General features: G+C 40.0%; 1 protein-coding gene across 1 annotated transcript in view; it reads left to right on the top strand.

The window, feature by feature from the left end:
• ZNF570 (zinc finger protein 570) overlaps positions 1-4,680 on the top strand; it is a 22,073-nt gene extending 17,393 nt beyond the window's left edge. Inside the window, exons 3-4 of the mRNA XM_006867327.1 lie at positions 485-580; positions 3,254-4,680. Of these exons, the coding sequence (XP_006867389.1) occupies positions 485-580; positions 3,254-4,611 (1,454 nt within the window). The 3' untranslated portion in view covers positions 4,612-4,680. The remainder of the gene's footprint in view (positions 1-484; positions 581-3,253) is intronic.
• Positions 4,681-21,474: the final 16,794 nt, after the last annotated feature.

Raw genomic sequence — 21,474 nt, 5'->3', positions numbered from 1 at the left:
TTACATTTCCAACCCTCACAATCAGTCCTGATAACAATTATTCCCTATTGTATCACAAGAGACCTATCCTCATTCATAAGGGGTTTTTTGCTAACACCATTGTGTACTTTCAGGTAGCATTGGCAATACTTGACTGAATGTCTACTTCCTATGCCAAATAAATGCTTTACTATTTGTGGAGTCGGCAGTTGTTGTTAAGTGACTTTGAGTCAGGTTCCAATTCATAGCAACTCTGTGAAGGGTTTCCAAGGAGTAGCTGGTGAGTTTGAACTGCCGACCTTATGGTTCAAACCAACCTTGCGGTCCAGTGTATATCCTACACCACAAGGCAGTGGACAGGTCATTTATAAACCTATGTCTGAAGTTGCATTTTCCTTGTTCTTCTAATACATGTCCGTTTAACATGTTCTCTGCTTACTGTAAGCTCCCTCTTTCTGTTGATTAAAGAATTGGATGTGAATTCTATTTCGTTTCATTTTTGCAGGACTTTGTTTTTCGAAGCCAAGTGTGATATTATTGTTGGAGCAAGGGCAAGAACCCTGGCTGGTGAAGACAGAGCTGTCGGAAGGCCTGTGCTCAGGTGAGTGAAGAAGAAACAGGCAGGTACCTTGCTATTCAGGTGACTCAGTGTTTTTCATTGACTCAGTGTTGGCAATGTCTCATGGCACTTTTTTTAAAACTTTGTTTTTAACTGTGAACTGAGTGATAGTTTACATGGGAGAACATCAGCTTTACACCATCTTCATTGCAATGATTACAGTCTCCCCCGGGCATCATCATTCAACACCATTTGCTTCCGTTCCCTCTGTTTGTTCGTTGTTTTGGGGTTTTTTTGGTGGCGGTGCAGGGGGGATGTTCTGATTTTCATCACACCTCTTAAATGTAGAGGTGTTTAGAGAATATTAGGAGGTTAGCGAATACAAGGAACCCTGGTAGCGGTTATGCATTGCACTGCTAACTGCAAGGTCAGCAGTTTGAATCCCTCACTCACTCCATGGGAGAAAGAAAGAGAAGGCTTTCTGCTCCCGTGAAGACTCACGGCCATAGAAACACTTTAGAGGGTCACTATGAGTCAAAGCCATCTTGATGGCACACAGCAGCAACAGCAGCAGCAGGTCACACCAGGCAGTGTCTCCTCGACAGCAGCAAACAGCCACAATCCTTTTCTGTGCGCTGTCAGATGTGCTTGATGAAGTTGGCCACCAATTTCTTTTATCTGAAGCAGTGTATCCTTCATAAAAGGAAGAAACAATTCTTGCCAGGTTTTTAACAATATTATACATCCCAAACTCTGATTGTTAATGGATTTTTTTACAGCCATTTCTTCTCATTTTGTATCAGACCCCATCAGCAAATGAAGGTCCTGAAAGCCTTACTCCATCCATGCTGTTAAGATCAACTGTACTTTGGGGAGGCAGCTATTTCCCAGTCATATCTGAGTGCCTTTCAACCCAAGGGGCTCATCTTCTGGCACTAGTTCAGACAGTGTTCTGCTGTTATTTTCATTAGCTTTAAAAATTATTTTTTAGGTGTAGATTGCCTGGGCATTCTTCTGCATCTGGTTTAGTCTGGAAACGTCAATGAAATAAATCTATCCACTATGGGTGACTCTGCTGGAGTTTGAAACTGTGATGGCATAGCTTTCAGCATCACAGCCACATAAAACCATATGCTGAGTCAAGTCACTCAGCATAATGACTTACAGTTCATCCAAGTTGTTGTGTATATAAATAGCTCATTCATTTTGATTATGGAGTTGTGTTCTATGGTATGGTCTGCCCAACTACTCACTTCCTGAAAGATATTTGGATTTAATATCTGGGCATCCGTGAGCGTCAGTGGACTGACTGGTAGTGAAGGCTGCTATGAACCTTTATGTACAGGTTTTTGTGTGAACATAAGATTTTATATTTTGGAGATAAATGGTGAGAAGTATATTTCAGGCTCTTGTGTGATCTGTGTCTAGCCCTCTGCCAGTATTCTAGTCTTTATTTCTGTTGCTGTCCAGTAGATCATAAAACCAGCTAAAATGATTTTTGACATTTTAATGTTCTTTTCACTGTTTAGTTATTCTCATTCATTCTCTTTCTTATATAAATTTTGAATAAGCTCACTTATATTTACAAAACAATATTGCTGGTATTTTTATTGAAATCATTTTAACCTATATTTCTGTTTGGTGAAAACTCACAACAGTGTCTTCCAACCCAAAACCACAGCATGTCTCTCCATTTTGTCCAGGTTTTCTTTCATACATGTTTTATAGTGTTTAGCAAACCAACAGTGTAGATATTTAGTTAGATAAGTACTTAATATTTCTTCTTTCTTTGGAGGGGTGTTAGCATTCGAAATGGTGTTCATGTATTCACTGCTCATCTATAGAAATACATCTTATGTTTATATGTTGATCTTGTATTGTATGACCTTGTTGAACTTGCTAATTCTAGGAGGTTTTTGTAGATTCCTTGAGGTTTTCTATATGGAACATCCAGTCATCTTCAATTAGGGAGAATGTTGTTTCATCTCTTCTGGTACTTAAGCCTTTTCACTGCTTTTCCTGCTGTTATACACTGACTAGTAATTTTTTGTACTATGTTGAATAAGAGTGGACATTGTTGCCTTGCTCTTAATCTTCAGGGAAAAGTGTTTGTTAACCATTAAGTATGATGTTGTAGCTGTCATTAAGCGCCTTCAAGTTGGTTAATTTATTGGTGATTCCGACGTTTGACTTTCTCCACACTCCTGATCACCTTTATCCTGATTTTCTTTTTCTTTCTGTTTCACTGAGTACTTTATAACATGTAATAAAATTTACTTGTCAATTATTTTCTGTCACCCCAAGAATATAAGGTCAATAAAGGTAAGAATCTTTGTTTTACTTGCTAGAATGCTGAAAGCATCTAGAACAGTACTTGCCACAAGGTAAATATTTGTTCAAGGAGTGTTCTTGAATGAAGCAACTGTAAGAATGGAGTACCTGTGTTATTAATATAGGCATAACATTTTAACTGAGCCCAGATCTCCTTTATATTTCATTTTTGTCCTGAGATTTTATTTAACTGATTATTTAATAATTTCACTCATTTACCCCTAAGTTTCTCTGTAAGCAACTTCATTTGTGTTCTTGTACGTGTAAGAACGATGGGAACACCGTCCTTATGAGTCTCATCTGCTATGAAATTCATGTAATTCATTTTCTGAATGGACTTTCTGTTGGCACATAATAGAGAAGACTTTTCTTATGGTTTTTCAGGCTGGGACTCTATGTGTGCAACTGGAGAATTAACCCCCATGCAGGCCATATTTGAAGAAGAATCAGCCCAGCAGCTAATAGAAAAACGTACACGCTATGGCCTTGAATACTCCAGTATAAAAGAAGAGTGGAGTTATGAGCATCATTTTGAGAGGCAAACAGGAAATCAGGAGGCCCGTTTTAAAGAAGAGGCAATTGTTCATGAAGAAACCCTTGCTGATAACAAAGGGCTAGAGTCTGACAACTCTTGGAGAAGCTTCTATCAGAACACACTGTTTCACGCACAACAGATAATTCCCAAGGAGGAAAAGGCACACAAACCTGACACATACAAAAAAAGCTTTAAAAGAAAATTAATGGGCAGTAAGCCCAAGAATGTCTATGTAGAGAAGAAACTTTTGAAATGTAATGATTGTGAAAAAGTCTTCAGCCAGAGCTCATCCCTTACTCTTCATCAAAGAATTCACACTGGAGAGAAACCATACAAATGCGTGGACTGTGGAAAAGCCTTTAGTCAGAGATCAAATCTTGTTCAGCATCAGAGGATTCATACTGGAGAGAAACCCTATGAATGTCAACAGTGCAGGAAAGCCTTCAGTCAGAATGCACATCTAGTTCAACACCTTAGAGTGCATACTGGAGAAAAACCATACGAATGCAGGGTATGTAGAAAAGCCTTTAGCCAGTTTGCCTACCTTGCTCAGCATCAGAGAGTTCATACTGGAGAGAAACCCTATGAATGTATTGAGTGTGGGAAAGCCTTTAGCAATAGATCATCCATTGCCCAACACCAGAGAGTTCACACCGGGGAGAAACCTTATGAATGTAATGTTTGTGGAAAAGCATTCAGCCTTCGTGCATACCTTACTGTGCATCAGAGAATACATACTGGAGAGAGACCCTATAAATGCAAGGAATGTGGAAAGGCCTTCAGCCAGAATTCACACCTTGCTCAACATCAGAGAATTCATACTGGAGAAAAACCTTATAAATGCCAGGAATGCAGGAAAGCATTCAGCCAGATTGCATACCTGGCTCAACATCAGAGAGTTCATACGGGAGAGAAACCCTATGAATGTATTAAATGTGGGAAGGCTTTTAGCAATGACTCATCCCTCACTCAACATCAGAGAGTGCATACTGGAGAGAAACCATACGAATGTAATGTTTGTGGGAAGGCCTTCAGTTACTGTGGATCGCTTGCCCAACATCAGAGAATCCATACTGGAGAAAGACCCTATGAATGTAAGGAATGCAAAAAAACCTTCAGACAGCATGCTCACCTTGCTCATCATCAGAAAATTCATGTTGTGGAGTCACCCTCACCACCCAATCTGGTTAGTCACCAAATCCTATAGCTCCTGTCTTTTCAATTTAGAATATGTCTTTTTTTCTTTATCTCTGATGTTGCCATGATTCTTGGTATGGCATTGTAGGATAAGCACTGGACTGCTAACCACAAGTCGGTGGTTTAAGCCCACCAGCCCCACCTCAGAAACCTTACACAGGTCGCTATGAGTTGGAATTGATGCCATGGCACTTAACAACAACAACAACAAACTTTTCAACTTCATCCAAGCTTCCTCTCTTCTGGACAACTACTTTAGCCTCTAACAGGACTTCCTGCATTCACTTTGGCTCTCCTTAAATCCATTTCCACAAAGCACCCAAACGGATTTTTTTTTTTTAGTAATTCACATCACTGGTGGTGCAGAGGTTATGAACACTCAGCCGCTAACTGAAAAATCAGTGACTAGAAACAACCAGCTGCTCCCCTGGAGAAAGATGTGTCCAACTGCTTTCACAAAACTTACAACCTTGGAAACCCTCTGGGGCAGTTCTACTCTGTCCTATAGGGTAAGAAGGAGTTGTACTCAACTTAAGAGCAATGGGTTTGGGGGTTTTTGATTTCTTTGCCTTATTGTTCTTAGACCCACTGCCTTTAAAGTTTCTTATGAGACTTTTCATTGTATGATCTCCAGTGTATGTTTTGTAAAAATTGCAGCCTTGGCAGAGATGATGACGTGGAGAGATGGAGCGGCTGGGGACTCTAGACCCAGAGAGGGAGAAGGGCTGTGTGCTGATGACTGGGGGCTATCAAATACTGTGTGGTTGGTTGATGATGCATGGAGGGGATTGTAACCATGGCAATGAAATGATATACGATAGGATGAATTAAAGCTAATGTTCTCCCATGTAAACTATCACATAATTCACAATAAAACATTTTTTTAAAAATTGCAGCCTTGGAACCCCTGTATGGGGGGGGGGGGGGAAGTAGTTGTAGTCTGTTGTTTAACGTCAGTATGAGTTGGAATCGACTTGATGGGAATGGGCCCATAGAATTCAACCTTCTTTGACTTCTAGCTCCCTCTCTGGACACTAGAAACTTCCCAGCACTAACAACTTAGATTCTGGAGAATCATAGCTCAGCCACTATTGTGGCACTCTGAACAATTTGTTGGTTTGTGAAACCTCAGGGTTTTCTTTAATTTTTGAAATAGAGATAATAAAGGATGATGTATTACAGAAATGTAAGCATGAAATGAAATCGTGTCTGTTGTAGATTTATGCATAAAATGAGAAGTTTGCATGTAAAACACTTCATGTACAGCAGATGCTTAATAAATAACATATATTGAGTGCCTACTATGCACCAAGTACTGTTTAAAGTACTCACCATTTATTAACTCATTTAGTCCTCACAGCTAAAACAAGGTTTCTTGGTAGACAAAGTAGAGCATCCCCAGGAAGCAGCAGGTCAGAACGAGGAAAACCTAAACATTTGGGGACATAAATGGGAGTCTTTGTACCTTGGGTGTGTAATTAATATAGACACTGGTAGTAGAACTATAACACTTATGACAAGTGTTAGGACATTTCTAATGAGAATGGATTGGATGTTGTTATTAGGTGCCATCAAGTTGGTTCCAGCTCACAGCAACTTCTATGTACAATGGCACGAAATACTGCCCAGACCTACCTGGGCCGTCTCAATCGCTGCAGCCACTGTGTGAGTCCATCTTGTCGAAGGTCCTCGTTTTCTCTGATCATCTAGTTTACCAAGTATGATACCTTTTTCCAGGGACTGGTTCCTCCTGAGAACATGTCCAAAGTCTATGAGACACAGTTTTACCATGCTCGTCTCTAAGGAACATTTTGGCTGTACTTTTTCCTAAACAGATTTGTTCATTTTCCCAGTAGTTCATGTTGTTGTTGTTACTATTTGCTGTCAAGTCAACTGTGACTCATGGGCAACCATGTCCCACAGAATGAAGCACCACCCGGTTCTGCACCACCCACACAGTCGTTGCTATGGTTGAGGCCATTGTGGTAGCCAGTGTCGGTCTATCTCATTGAAGGGTTTTCTCTTTTCACTGACCCTCGACTTTATCCAAGGAGCCCTTGTGGTGCAGTGAGTTCGGTTCTGCTAACCCAAAAGACAATGGTTAGAACCCATCACCTGCTCTGTAAGAGCAAGATAAGTAGTCTCATTCTATAAAGATTTACATCCTTGGAAACCCTAGGGAGGAGCTCTACTCTGTCCTATGGGGTCTCTAAGAGTCAGAGCTACTTCACTGGCAGTGGGCCTACTTTATCAAGCACGATGTCCTTCTTCAGGGCCCGGTTCCTCCTGAGAACATGTCCAAAGTACATGAGATAAAGTCTTACCATCCTTGTTTTTACAGAGCAACTTGAATGCACTTCTTCCAAAACAGATTTGTTCATTCTTCCAGCAGTCCATGGTATGTCCAATATTCTTCTTTGGTCTTCCTTATTCATTGTTCATCTTTTGCATCCTTATAAAGCAATTGATTGTACAAAGGCATTTGACTGTATGGGTCATAACAAATTTTAGATAACATTGCAAAGAATGGGAATTTCAGAATATTTCATTGTACTAATGTGGAACCTATAATAGACCTATAATAAAGAGGCGGTCACTCCAAGAGAACAAGGGAGTGGGAACTAACTACATGGCTTAAACTCAGGAAAGGTGTACAACCACGCTACATCTTTTCACCATACTTATTCAGTCTGTATGCTAAGCAGAGAATCAGAGAAGCTGGACTATGTGAAGAATGGCTTGGATACATCAATTAAAATAAGGAAGACCAGGATTCACTAAGAAGAATGCAGAATTTCTACTGAGGTTGGAGTACTTCACAATTAACTCTAAAAACCCAACAAACATGGAAATTTATACTATCTCATAAAAAGGCACTAGGCTCAGATAATTGTAAACTCATATAATCATTCAGATGATTTTAAAGCCTTTAAACTATAACACAAAACTGTTCCAGAGCATAGAAAAAGTAGAAACTTTCTAAAGTTTTGTCCATTTGTTGCAAAACTGAAATGAAAAAGGGATTGTAAGGGAGGAAAACTCCAGATATATCAATACAGGCTTTCATTCATTCAGTAACTATGGAGTAGCTACTATTTGCCTAAGGTGTCGTGGTGGAACAGTGGTTAAAGACTCAGCTGCTGCATGAAACATCAATGATTTGACCCTCCCAGCTGCTCCGTGGGAGACAAGACCTATCAGTCTGCTCCTGTAATGAGGACAGCCTCAGAAACCCTATGAACGGCTTAGTCCTGTAGGAGTGCTATTAGCCAGAATTGATCCAACAGCACACTACAATTTCCCAGGCACTGTTTAGACATGAGGAAACAATTAGCATGCAAAGGTCAAGCCCTAAAGGGACTAAATTGTAGAAGCTGAGATCGTATTAATATTTAAATAGTAATATTTAATATTAATACTTAAATATGAAACTTCCTAACCCCAAAAAACTACAGAATAATAAAAATATAAATTGAGAACTAGGTGGAAGAAACCTAACATAAAAAGTTCGTAGATATTTCTATTAACAAATTAAGCAATTCCAGCCAAATTCCTCAGAGGGCATTTTTTTCCCCTTTAATTTCACAAATTTGCTCTGTAATTAGTCTATGAAGTATAAATTCTTTAAAATAGCAAAAAAAAAAAAAAAAAGATTGACTATGATCTATCTGTAGAAATCCTGTATATGATAAAAATGGCACTTCATGCCAGTTGAAGGATGAAATTGGTGGTATTAGAACACCAGTCAAAACTGGAAATAATTGTAACAACTTGGATAAGTTTCACAAACAATATTGGGAGTGAACTTGAAAGTATTTTGTGTGATATATATCTCTTGTTTATATACAGTGAAAACATGCAAATCAATGCTATATATTTTCCATGGCTAAATACTACATAGTAATAGCATTCATGAAAATAATAAATTTAAGACAGTGGTATCTCTGGGGAGAGAATTGGGTAAAGGATGCAAAAGGAGATTGTAATAGTTCTTTCCGTTTTTTTAAAAAAAGGCAAATATGGCCAATTATCATGGGTATGTCATTGTAAATGCATATTCTCTGTACCTTTCTTTATATTTAAGCTTTCACAAAAAATTAAAGAACATTTAAAGGATGTTTGCTTTTGTCACTCATTTCTTCACTCTACCCCAGGCTTGCCACCATTTTCTTCAGAATGGCGCTAAGGCACAGTTTGTTTCTCTTACACAAGGAGTCTTCAAAAAGCTCATGGAAAAATGGAATCAAAAGATAAAAAAAAATTTTAAATATAAACTTTATTTCTCAACATAAGCTCTATCAACTTCAAGACATTTTTGTAAGTGAGTCTATTGCCATTTAGTCCATGTCTAAAGAACTGAGGGTCCTGGGAATTTAACCATGGCAATGCAGTCTCATGTACATGGTTAGCTGAAGAAAAACGGGTGCCCTTTAAACATTTTTTAAGATTAGGAAGCAAGAAGTCAGAAGGAGCCAAATCAGGACTGTAAGGAGGATCCCAAGAAATTCTTGAAAAATTGCCCTTGTTTGACGAGAGGACTGAGCAGCATTGTGGTAGAGGTTGTTGTTGTTAAGTGCCATTGAGTCGATTCCGACCCATAGGGACCCTGTATAGGGTTTCCAAGGAGCAACTGGTGAGCTTGCAGTTCAAACGACTTTGCAGTCTGACACATTAGCCCACAGCGCCACACTAGCACTCAAATCAAACTTTCCTGGATATTTCTCTGCTCAAGCTTTGACTAACTTTCTCAAAACACTCTCCCAATAAGTAGATGTTTTTGGTTTTTGGCCCTCCAGAAAGTCAATAAGCAAAATGCCATAAACATCCAGAAGGAGTGTTGCCATGGCTTTTGCTCTTGACTACTCTGGTAGCGTAGTGGTTACGAATCGGGCTGCGAACCTTAAGGTCAGCGGTTCAAAACTACCAGCCGCTCCGCGGGAGAAAGATGAGGCTTTCTACTCCCGTAAAGATTTACACCCTCAGAAACCCTGTACAGGGTCGCTATGGGTCGGAACCGACTCGATGGCACTTAACAACAACAACTCTGCTTTTAAGGAGCTCTGGTAGTGTAGTGGTTACGAGTGGGGCTGCCAACCTCAAGGTCAATAGTTCAAAACTACCAGCTGTTCTGCGGGAGAAAGATGAGGCGTTCTGCTCCTGTAAAGACTTACAGCCTCGGAAACCCTGTGCAGGGTCACTATGGGTCAGAACCGACTCCACGGTACTTAACAACATCTCTGCTTTTGCTTTGACTGGACCACTTATAACTCTTGGTAGCCATTGCTTTGATTGTGCTTTGTCTTCAGGATCGTACTGGTAAAGCCATGTTGCATCTCCTGCTACAATTCTTCCCAGAAATGCTTCAGGATCTTGATCTGACTTGTCTAAAATTTCCATTGAAAACTCTGCTCTTACCTGCAGCTGACCTGGGCACAACAGTTTGGGCACTCATTGAGCAGAAAGTTGGCTCCGCTTTAAATTTTCAGTTAGAATTGTACAGGCAGAACCAGTTGAGATGCTATAGTGTTGGCTGTTGTTTCTGCTATTAATCGTTGATCTGCTTCAACTAAGGCATGAACAAGATGAATTGTCTCCTCACAAGTTCATGTGGATAGTCTACCATTGTGGGCCTCATCCCTTCCGAAAACAAGTTATCTATTCGTAAACTGCTGATGTCTTTTGAGCATTGTCCCCATACACTTTTCACAAAGGATCCAAGATTTCACCACTCTACCACCCAAGCTTCACCTTTAGTTTGATTTTCTTCAATTTTAGCAGAATCCATGTTGCTCTGATGGGGCCTCTTTTCAAACTAATATCTTATCCTTCTTAATGTCTCAAACTAGATCCTGTTCAGGCATGTTGTATAACAAGTTGGTATGAGTTTAGTTTGCTGCAAACATGTTTTTAAATCCATGCAGTTGGGGTTTTTTTTTCATAATGTGTTTTCCATGAACTTTTTGAAGTTCCCTTGTATATGGCCTTTCTGACTCTTGCTTTGTTATGCTCCCAAAAATAATTGGTTGGGATGTAGTCTGCCTTCTGATTGGTCTATTATTTGCAACTTGCAGATATTGTTCAATCTGTTATTTAAATCGTGCCGTGAAAATCCACCCAGTAAGACAAAGTGACTTGCAATTTACTGAGGGAATTGTTCAGTTCATGGATGTGCTGGAAGGGACATGCCTTGAAACTGAGACAAGGAGAGAGAGAGTCGTAGGAAACCTCCCGAAAGAGCTGTCGTGCAGGTTACGAGCTGTAATCATGAAGATGAGCAGCGACAAAGAAATGGTGGCAGAGCAGAAGGATAGAGATACGGGAACAGCGGCATGAGAAGCAGGAACCTCAAGACCAGCAGATGGCGGCCATGGCTGAGTCGGTCCATGGATCCGAACTGGGCACCTCCAGGCAGATAACCAGTGGAGCTGGGCACCCCATAAAAGATTGCATGTGTCCAGCCACAGTCTGGACACATGCAGTTGGATGTCCAAATCGAGCAAGCAGCATTTTGTGGGCCGAGCTGATGTACTTTTCGCAGTGGCAGCTGCCCTGGCTAGGCTGAGAGCTGTAACCCTAGGCCAAAAGGAGGCCTGTCCTGACAGAGTATGCATGACCCAGAAGGGCCAGCTTCCTTACGTAGCTGAGAGCAGCTGAGAGCTGTCCTGGTTGAAAGCTGTCCTGTGCGGAAGAAGGGAAAGATGTGCTGCTCTCCACTTTGGGGTAACCCTCCAAACTTGCCTAAGTGCTTCCTAATCCTGATCCCAAGTTGTTCCTGTTACTTCCAAGATGATCCGGATCCTAAGTTGTGCCCTGTTACTTCCCCCAATAAATTATACAACTGTGAGGAGGATCTGAGTTTTGTGTGGTCGTTGCAATGAATCAATGAACGCAGCAGGGAAATACAGAGCGCACAGGGGGAATGGCTGGTATCAGACATGGTGACGGTGTTTGAAAGTGTAGGTGTGTATGACCTCCACCTTTCAGGAACCAGCTTTTTACTGATTCTGATTCTCACTCCTTGGATATTTAGGTGAGTTCCGTTACATCACAGAAGATCACTTATAACCTCTGTTAATTTGATCACTATTATTCCATGCTTGAGTGTTTGAGAATAGATGTTGATGCTGAATGTTTGATAACCTAATTATGGAGAAATAGGTTTTCCCATAATTAATTCTTAATGTTTGCAGGGTGTCATCCTATATGCTCCATGACTTATTAATCAGTTCCTTATCGTTTCCAAACTAAACGTTTAGGACTTTAATGGGCCAGTTGGCCTTGTAAACTCAGTTTCCTCAGATGTTAAAGGGAAATAATTCTCTGTGTCAAAGAACTGTTACATGAATTTATAATAATACATTTAGCAGTAATGCTATTAATATTGTTTTATAAAATATACTAGAAGGAACAAAAGAAATGGGAAGGGAAGTAGTTTGAAGTCATTAAAGTCGAAGCAATGAGTGGAAACAAATTTATTTCAGATAGGTGGGTAGCATACAGAAACAAAGACACACTGTAATTAGATTAAAAGATTTATACCTAAATTAAGTCACCATGCTTACTATTAGTATTTAGCAGAATTACTTGATGGCATAATTTTTTTAATTCTATTTTCTTGTAAGTCAAATGGAGAAAAAAAAAAGCCATTAGGAATATTTTAAAAATTGTCTGTCACTGTCACAACTTAAGAGGAGAGCCCTCAGAACTATATATTGAATGATTAAGCATATCAAATGAATACAGGAAGGGAGAATGAAGAACACTTGTCTACAACACTCCATAACACAAAAGTTAACTAAAATAGTAAGTAAATGCTATTGCCTTCCTCCTCTTTCCAATCAACCTCATTAACATTCTTCAAAGAGCAGAAAAAATGTGTGCTGAGTTATCTAGTTCAGTTTCTTAGTTAAGGAAATAAATGTTGGGCTTATGTCTTGTTTTATAGATCCTATGTTCTGGGATATCTTTGTATCTGGAACACCTATGTGCTGCTTAAATCCTATGTTCATAAACAGCTCTGAGGTGGGCTGAATCCATCAGTCTGCAACTTAATTGAACAGTAATATATCTGTTCCATGGATTTTAGACTTCCAAGTGGGTACTAATGACAGACTTTCCAAATTTAAGTTTCCTAGCACCTCAGACAATTTTCTCTCTTGAACTACTGCTATCCTTTTTATTTATTTATTTTTAATCTTGGATTCCCAAATTGTCAGAGGATATTTGAAAAAACTCTATGCCCTTTTTTTTTGGTCTAGAATTTTTCCTATCTCTGAATGGTGCTTTCTCAGCTATAATGAGCGAACTAGACCAGTGCTGCTCAGTAGAAATATAACATGAGTCACATATGTAACTAAAATTTCCAGTTACCACAATAAAGTAGAAAGAAACAGGTGAAATGAAAATATTCAAGCACATATGTCTAAGATGTTGTCATTTCAACATGTGATCAATATAAAAATATGGAGACATTTTACATTCCTATACTAGCCACCTTTCCTAGTGCTCAGTAACCACACATGACCAGGAACTACTGTACTGAATAACTTAGAACTAGACCTTTATGAAAAGTAATAGCTAGCGGAAAAATTACTAAATACATGAAAACTCTTGAGAAGTACAAGGAGACAAATCAAAACAGATGAAGCAATTAAAAAAACACTTTAAAAGTATTAAAATGTATTCTCAGTGCTTTTAAAAAGAACTGTGGAAATAAAAAGAAAAATTGAGATATGACTCAAAGAAAGGGGAAAAATAAAATGAGTAACAGAATGGTCATTGTAGAAATGTTAATATATACCTGGAAGGTTATATAAAAATCAAAGTATTAGGGGGTCAGTAATCTCATTTTAGGAAGTCGAATACCTGATACTGTTGGGAAGTGCAAAGGGAAGCCGGGCTCAGTCTTAAAGCCGTGCAGACTTGATATGGAGATGCGCGGGTGAGTCTGCACATGCGCAGGTGCTCTTTCTCTCTTCTCGTCTCTCGGTCTCACCGAGCGTCTCTGGATGCGTTACTGTTGTGTAGGAAACTGATGAAAGAACGAAACCAAGAAAAACAGGTAAAAGAGGCCATCTCATTGGTGGAAATATAAATAGAACCTCTTTGAAGAACAATTTGGCAATATCTACAGAAATCATGAAAATGCCATAATTGCATATTTTGTATATACAAATAAGCACAAAAAATTCACCCTGGGTGCTGAAAAATGAAATTCATCTAATTTCAATCCATCTCCATGAGGTTCTTCCTCTTTTTACTAACCCATTTTTATTGAAAACTAATTCATTCAATAAAATTCACCCTTTTAAAGTGTACAATTCAGAAAATTTTAATATATTTACAAAGCTCTGTAAACATCACCACCAGAACATTTTTTTATGACACTTTCCAGTCAAAATGACTTGTTGCAACTGGCTTACAGGTTTCAAGGGGGAGTTTAATTTAATACTGTGGTGGGGAAGAATAGTTTTCATCTTGTCTAGATGGGTCTGGTTAAAAGAGATGGGGATAATGTCGGGGATTGACCTCAACATATTTGTGTTGTTCACAAGTGTTTGGTTCACGAGGAGGGGAGATCCAGCGGCAATAGAGATAGCAAAAGAATACACAGAAAGACAGAAGGAGGGGGACAATGAGGCACCCTGAAACCAGGGTGGATGCATCACTGGTGGGCTGACTTTGGACTACAGGCATCGTGGCCTCTGCAGGCAGAAACTCACTGCCTTGCAATCTTTACTGCATGCCCTCCAACCCGTAATGCACACCTGGGATGGCCTGCATCTCCGTTTTATTTAGGGGAGGAGCTTCACACCAAGCTGGGAGGGACTAAAACAGGATACAGCTCACATCAGTAATTTTCCAGACATTCAGGTAACTTTACATCTTACGTCGCTGGTTTGAATCCCAGGCCTGCAACTTGGTTTCTCAGGCTCAATTAACATATCTATAGCCCCTGAGCTCAGTTGGGGCAAGGTGAAAGGGGAGGACAAAAGGCTTGGGCGGAGTCCCACTGTTTCGGCTTCCTGAGCCAGGCTTTCAGGAACTTGGCTGAATAACCTGCACTTGGGAGAGATTCAGGGAAGATGGCTTTTTTGTCTGTAAAACAAAGACCCAGGAAGTAGCTAAGATATTTTTAGTTAATCTTTTGGAGAAAGGCTTGACCTTGCAACCTTTACAGTCTGGGCTTTTAGGAAAATATCACATTTATCTGTGGACATTAAGGGCTCATGTTTGGAATTAAATAAATATAACTGAACACTAAGATGAAAAACAATTTGCTATTAACTGCCAAGTGACCAGAATTTTTTCCTCAGAGCCTGCGACCTGTAACACTTGGGCCTATAGGGCCTCGAACTTCTGACCAGGCTTACACAGTCTGCAACATGATAAGATTCTTATGACAATAGTGAGTAATAGTTATCATGACTAATTGTGACTGGGGAGTGGTTAATCTTACAGTCCAGAAACAGAGGACCCTAGGACCATCAAGGGAGAAGAGCACAAGCGGAATGCGGGACCTTATCCAGAGAAGCAGCAACACCAGAGATGAGGCAGAGATGGGGCCATGAGAGAGGGAGCAGCTGAGGACTCTAGATTCATGGGAAGAGAGGGACTGTGAGCTGGCAGCCAGGAGGCATATTTGCAGAATGTGCCCTCTGGTGGTGTAAATTATTATATATTCCTGAGTGTTAAAAAAAAAAAAGCTAAAGTGACTAGAGAGAAATACTGTTATCTGATGGTACGTGGAGGGGATTATAATCATTGTAATGAAACAAGGTGTATGATTTGTTGGATGTAAAACTGATGACCTGCCCTGTAAACTTTCACTCAATTCACAATAAAAACTTTAAAAAAAATGGCTTGTTGCATTGGGAAATATTGCTGCAAAAGACCTCTTTAAAGTGTTAAGAGTAAAGATGTCACTTTGAGGACTAAGGTGCTCCTGACCCCAAGCCAGGATAGTTTCAGTCACCTCATCTGCACGTGAGGATGGTGCCAGACCAGGCAGTGCTTCATGCTGTTGTGCATAGAGTGATTATGAGTCAGAACCAACTCAGCAGCATCTAACAACCATTGGAGAATGAATAAGGAAGACTGGAGAAGAATTCATGCTTTCTGAGTTATGGTGTTGGAAAAGTATATTGAATATATCATGGACTGCTAGAAGAATTACTAAATCTCTCTTGGAAGAAGTACAGCCAGACTGTTCCTTAGAAGTGAGGATGGAGAGAGTTCATCTCACATACTTTGGACATTGGTTATCAGGAGGGACCAGCCAGTAGAAAAGGATATCAGGCTTGGTAAAGTAGACCATCAGCAAAAAAAGATGAAGAGTCCCAACAAGATAGATTGGTACAGTGGCAGTAACAATGGTCTTGAGTCAGGTGCTATGTGTCAGAATTGACTCCACAGCACCTAACAACAACAACAACATGGATATGTCACATTTTGTTTATCCATTTATCAGTAATTGAACATTTAGATTATTTCACTTTTTCACTATTATGAATTTTGCTACCATGAATATGTACAAGTTATCAATGGTACATACAAGGTTTTGCGAAGACATGTGCTTTAATCTCTCTCAGGTATAAACTACTGCTAGGGGAATTTCTGGGAGCATGGTGGCTCTGTAAGATAAGCACTGTACTGCTAACCACAGATTGGTGATTGGAGCCCACCTGCCGCCCTGTGGAAGAAAAATGAGGTTGTTTGTTCCCACAGGATTTAAAGCCTTGGAGGAGAATAGTAAAGGTACCACAGGCTGAGGAACAAGCAAATCTGTGTTGGAAGAAGTGCAGCCAGAAGTCTCCTTAGAAGGCAAGGTGGCAAGACTTCATCTCTCATACTTCGGACATATTATCAGGGGATTAGTCCCTGGAGAAGGACATCAGGCTTGGTAAAATAGAGGGTCAGAGAAAAAGAGGAAGACCCCCAATGAGATGGATTGGCACACTGGCCACAGCAATGGGCTCTAGCTTAACAACGATTGAGTATAGCACAAAACAAGTCAGTGTTTCATTCTATTGTGCATAAGGTTGGAACCGACTCAATGGCACCTAACAACAACAAGCAATGTGTGAGTGATCCAGTTGCTCTATATCCTCACCAGTATTTAGTGGAATCATAATTTCTTTTTTATTACCAATTCTGGTTGGTGTGTAGCTATACACACCATAGTAGCTTTAATTTTCATTCCTTAATGGCTAATGATGTTGAAGATCTTTTCATGCACTTATTTGGCATGTATATATTCTCTTTAGTGAAATTCCTATCCAAGTCTTTTGTCCATTTTCTAGTTGGGTCGCTCTTTGTTTTGTTTGTTTTGTTGAGTTTTGAGAGATACAAGTCCTTTGTTTTACACATGGCTGGCAAATAGTTTCTCCCAAACTGTAGCTTGATTTTTTTCATCCTCTTCACTGGGTTTTTTTTTTTACCCTCAGAACCAAAAATTTTAACTTTGATTAGGTCCAATTTATCAGTTTTTCCCATTATGGATTGTACTTTTGGTATCAAGTATAAGAACTAAGAACCTAGTCCTATTATTATTAAGTGCCATCAAGTCAGTTCCAACCCATAGCAACCCTGTACAGGGTTTCCAAGGAGCAGCTGGTGAACTTGAACCACCGACCTTGCAGTTCAAAGGACTTTGCAGTCTGACACATTAGCCCACTGCGCCACACCAGGACTCTAAGAACCTAGTCCTAGATCCTAAGAATTCCTAGTGTTTTTTTTCTCTAAAAGTTTTATAGTTTTATATTTTATAATTAAAGTAATGGTCCATTTCAAGTTAATTTTTTGTATAAGTTATGAGGGTTAGGTCTGATAGCTCCAGCATCAAATTTTGAAAAGACTATCATTTGTCCATTGAATTTATTTGGCACCTTTGTAAAGTCAATTGGGCATAGTCAGTGTGGGTCAACTTCTGGGTTCTCTCATCTCTTTAATTGATCTCTGCGTTTATCCCTCTACACACTGTCAAGCACCACACTTTGCCATGCACCTCTTCCCTGACTGGGAATCAGTATATCACAAAGAAGGCAATGTATAGAACATAAATATCACATGTGCAAAAGCATGCCTAAAAGAATCAGCAGTTGGAAAATATGTCGTTGGTGATAGAAACGAAGCTGGAGATCACATCATAGAATTTTGCAAAACCAAAACTTTTTTTACTGCAAATACCATAAACAGTGAGTACACACATGGATCCTGGTGGATGGAATACACAGGAGCCAAATTGAGTACAGTTTTCAAGAGAGTTGATGGAGAAGCTCACTTCATCAGTCAGAACAAGGCCAGGGGCTGACTGAAGAACAAACTATCAATTGTACACATGCAAGTTCAAGTTAAAGCTAAAGAAAATTAAAACAAGTCTACAAAAATCAAAATTAGACCTTGAGTATATCCCATCTGAATTTAGAGATACCTCAGGAACAGAAATGACACATTGAACATTAATGACTGAAGACTGGGCAAGTTGTGAGATCATCATACATGAAGAACACGGAAGATCATTAAAAAGACAGGAAAGAAAGAAAAGACCATAATGGAGATCAGAAGGGACTCTGGACACAGAACAGCAAAAGTGAACTGAAGAAATAATAAAGTAAAAAAGCTGTACAGATCTCAAAGGGCAGCTCAAGAAGACAAAGGAACGTGTTGTAATGAAATATGCAAAGACTTGGAGTTAAGAAACCAAAAAGGAAGGACACATTTGGCATTTCTCAAGCTGAAAGAACTGAAGAAAAACTCAAGTCTTGACTTGTAATACTGAAGGCTCCTATGGACAAGATATTGATCGATACAGGAAGCATGAAGGAAATATGGAAGGAATACACAGTCACTGTCCCCAAAATAATTGGTTAATGTTCAGCCATCTTAAGAGGTTGCATATGATCAAAAATTGGTAGTACTGAAGGGAAGATGTGCAAGCTTCACTCAAGACACTGGTGAAAAATAAGTCTCTAGGAATTGAGGGAATACCAACTGAGATGTTTCAACAAATAAAAGCAACACTGGAAGCACTTAATTATCTATGCCAAGAAATTTGGAAGATAGCTACCTGGCCAACTGACTGAAAGAGATCCATATGTGTGCCCATTCCAAAGAAAAGTGATCCAACAGAATGAAGAAATGATCAAGCAATATCACATACAAGTAAATTTTTGTGGGAAATAATTCAAAAATGGTTGCAGCATTACATCAGCAAAGAACTTTCAGAAATTCAAGCCAGATTCAAAAGAGGACATTAAACAAGGGATATCATTACTGATGTCAGAAAGCAGTGACTACCAGAAAGATGTTTACCCATGTTTTATTGACTTTGCAAAGAAAGGCATTTAACTATGTAGATCATAACAAATCATGGATAACATTGCACAGAATGGGAATTCCAGAACACCACTGTAATTGTGGGAACCTATACACAGTCGAAGAGGCAGTCGTTCACACAGAATGAAAGAGGATGCTATGTGTTTAGAATAGGGAAAGGTATGCTTTAAGACTGTATCCTTTCGTCATACTTTTTCAATGTGTATGCTGAGCAAATAATCTGAGAAGCTAAACGATCTGAGGAGGAATGTGGCATCAAGATTGGAGGAAGACACTTTAACGATCTTCAAGATGCAGACAACCTTGCGTGCTAATGTGAAGAAGACTTGATGCACTTACTGATGAAGATCAAAGACTATACATCGTTTTGTATATCTCAGTATAAAGAAAACAAAAATCCACACAAGTCCAGTAAGTAAAATCATGATAAATGGGAGAAAAGAATGACATTGTCAAGAATTTCATTTTACTTGGACCCACAATCAGTGCCCATAGAAGCAGCTATAATCAGATGAATTATTGCATTGGGCAAATCTGCTGTAGAAGACCTCTTTAAAGTGTTAAAAACAAAAATGTCACTTTGAGGCTAAGGTGTGCATGACAACATTAATAGTTACAACACTATTTGCAACTGGACAGAAACCTTTTTTGAGTTTTCTCCTTTTCATTGCTACTTCATTCTCAAAAAAGTAATTGATGTTGGTTCACAAATATCCTCACAGTATTATAGCTAAAACATCAAAAACTTTGACAAAATCAGTGACTATAAAGACACCAATAGTAACTAACAACTGTGTGTCCTTATAGCAGGTGTATACAAAACCACAAGATATAAAGCATCGTTGTAACTGGGTAATAACACTGACTCTGACCTTAGGTTCCAAAAGTTAATTAGCATAATGTTTTGGCCTTGCAGACATATTGTTACATGCAAACTGGGTTTATGAATAAATGTTTTGTAACTAGCTACAGGGACACTCCTATTAAAAATAATGCATTGCAATCCTCTCTACGAACACAAAAAGAAATACAAGAAAATGGTGCTCTACTTTGAGGGACACTGAATCAGGGAGCAGAAAAAACCAGAGGGAAACTACAGACAAGCAAGTATCCACAAATGAAGTCTCTTATGATAGAAAACTTGTTTTTCCCACTGTCCCTGCCTCTGCCCTAGCTAGGCAGGCTGCTGGCTATTGTGAACTGGAGTAATAGCCCCAGAAAAAAACTGATTCTGTAACCACCACAATCCCGCTGGAGCAAAAAGATAGGAACCCCAGGTTCTTTCCTAAAATCAACAAGGCAGACTTTCCTTGGGGGGGTTTCCCTTTGGAATGTGCTAGCACCTCCCCAACCAGCCTCTTAGAGCACTTCATTACTGACTTCTGAAACCAACAGGACTGACCTCTAGGGGAGTCAGTTCCGGTCTGTTAGCTCCCCCTTTTGGTACATGCTGAGAACTGTTGACTTAGGGTGATGAGCGGTAAGAAGCAGGCATTCCTAAAGTCAAGATACTGCCAGGAGCCCTCTGAGAGCCAACAAGGCAGACCCCCATGAAGGTCCATTTGGAACATAGCAACCCCTCCACCACCCAGACTCTTTGTCACCTGCAAGCCTGCTGTAAATTGCTTCGGAAGGTCCATGCAGTGGGGTTAGCTCCTGTAGTGAACTCTCTACCTTGGTGGTGGTTATGTGCTATGGAGTCGGTTCCGACTCGGTTCCGATTCATAGTGACCCTAAACAGGGTTTCCGAGCGTATAAATCTTTACGGGAGCAGAAAGCCTCATCTTTCTCCCGTGGAACAGCTGGTAGTTTCGAACTGCTGACCTTGCGGTTCGCAGCCCAATTCGTAACCACTACACTACCAGAGCTCCTTACACTCTTACCTTGTTGTTGTTAAGTGCCGTCGAGTAGATTCCGACCCATAGCGATCCTGTATAGGGTTTCTGAGGAGTGACTGGTGAACTTGACCGCTGACCTTGCAGTTCAAACGGCTTTGCAGTCTGGCACATTTACCCACAGCGCCACACCAGGACTCCACACTCTACCTTAACCCTGTGCATATTGTGCTGACCTCTGAAACCACCAGGGCAAAGCTGCCCCATATTCAGTTGGCACTGAGGGCTGCTAACGAGGACTGCATGTTAGTAAACCTTAGCCTTGAATGGAGGCTGCATTCATTGCCAACCATGTACCTGGGGAAACTCTAATAATAAAAAGGTAGATCTTGGGAATCTGACCAAAGCATGAAGCCACTTTCCTCACCTGTAGCCACTGTAATTGGTAGTTGCCAGGTAGTTGCAAACTGCTTCAGAAAGTATAGTCATCACTCTACCTGCCTCCCTAGGTACTCCATAGCTCAGGCCTCTGAAACCAACAGCAAAGACCTCCCTGGGGGTAAGTTTGGGTGTGTCTCCTGCACCTTCCAGTTGGCTCGAGGACTGCTAACTGATGCTGCTGTGTGCTAGGAAACATATCCTGAGTGCGGGCCACACTCACCATCAACATACTACTATTGATAGCAATAGGAAGACCTATC

This window comes from Chrysochloris asiatica, unplaced genomic scaffold, assembly GCF_000296735.1.
Source record: "Chrysochloris asiatica unplaced genomic scaffold, ChrAsi1.0 scaffold00104, whole genome shotgun sequence".
Taxonomy (NCBI): domain Eukaryota; kingdom Metazoa; phylum Chordata; class Mammalia; order Afrosoricida; family Chrysochloridae; genus Chrysochloris; species Chrysochloris asiatica.
The sequence above is the reverse complement of the archived record's forward strand: the minus strand, read 5'-3'. Positions and strand labels throughout refer to the sequence as shown.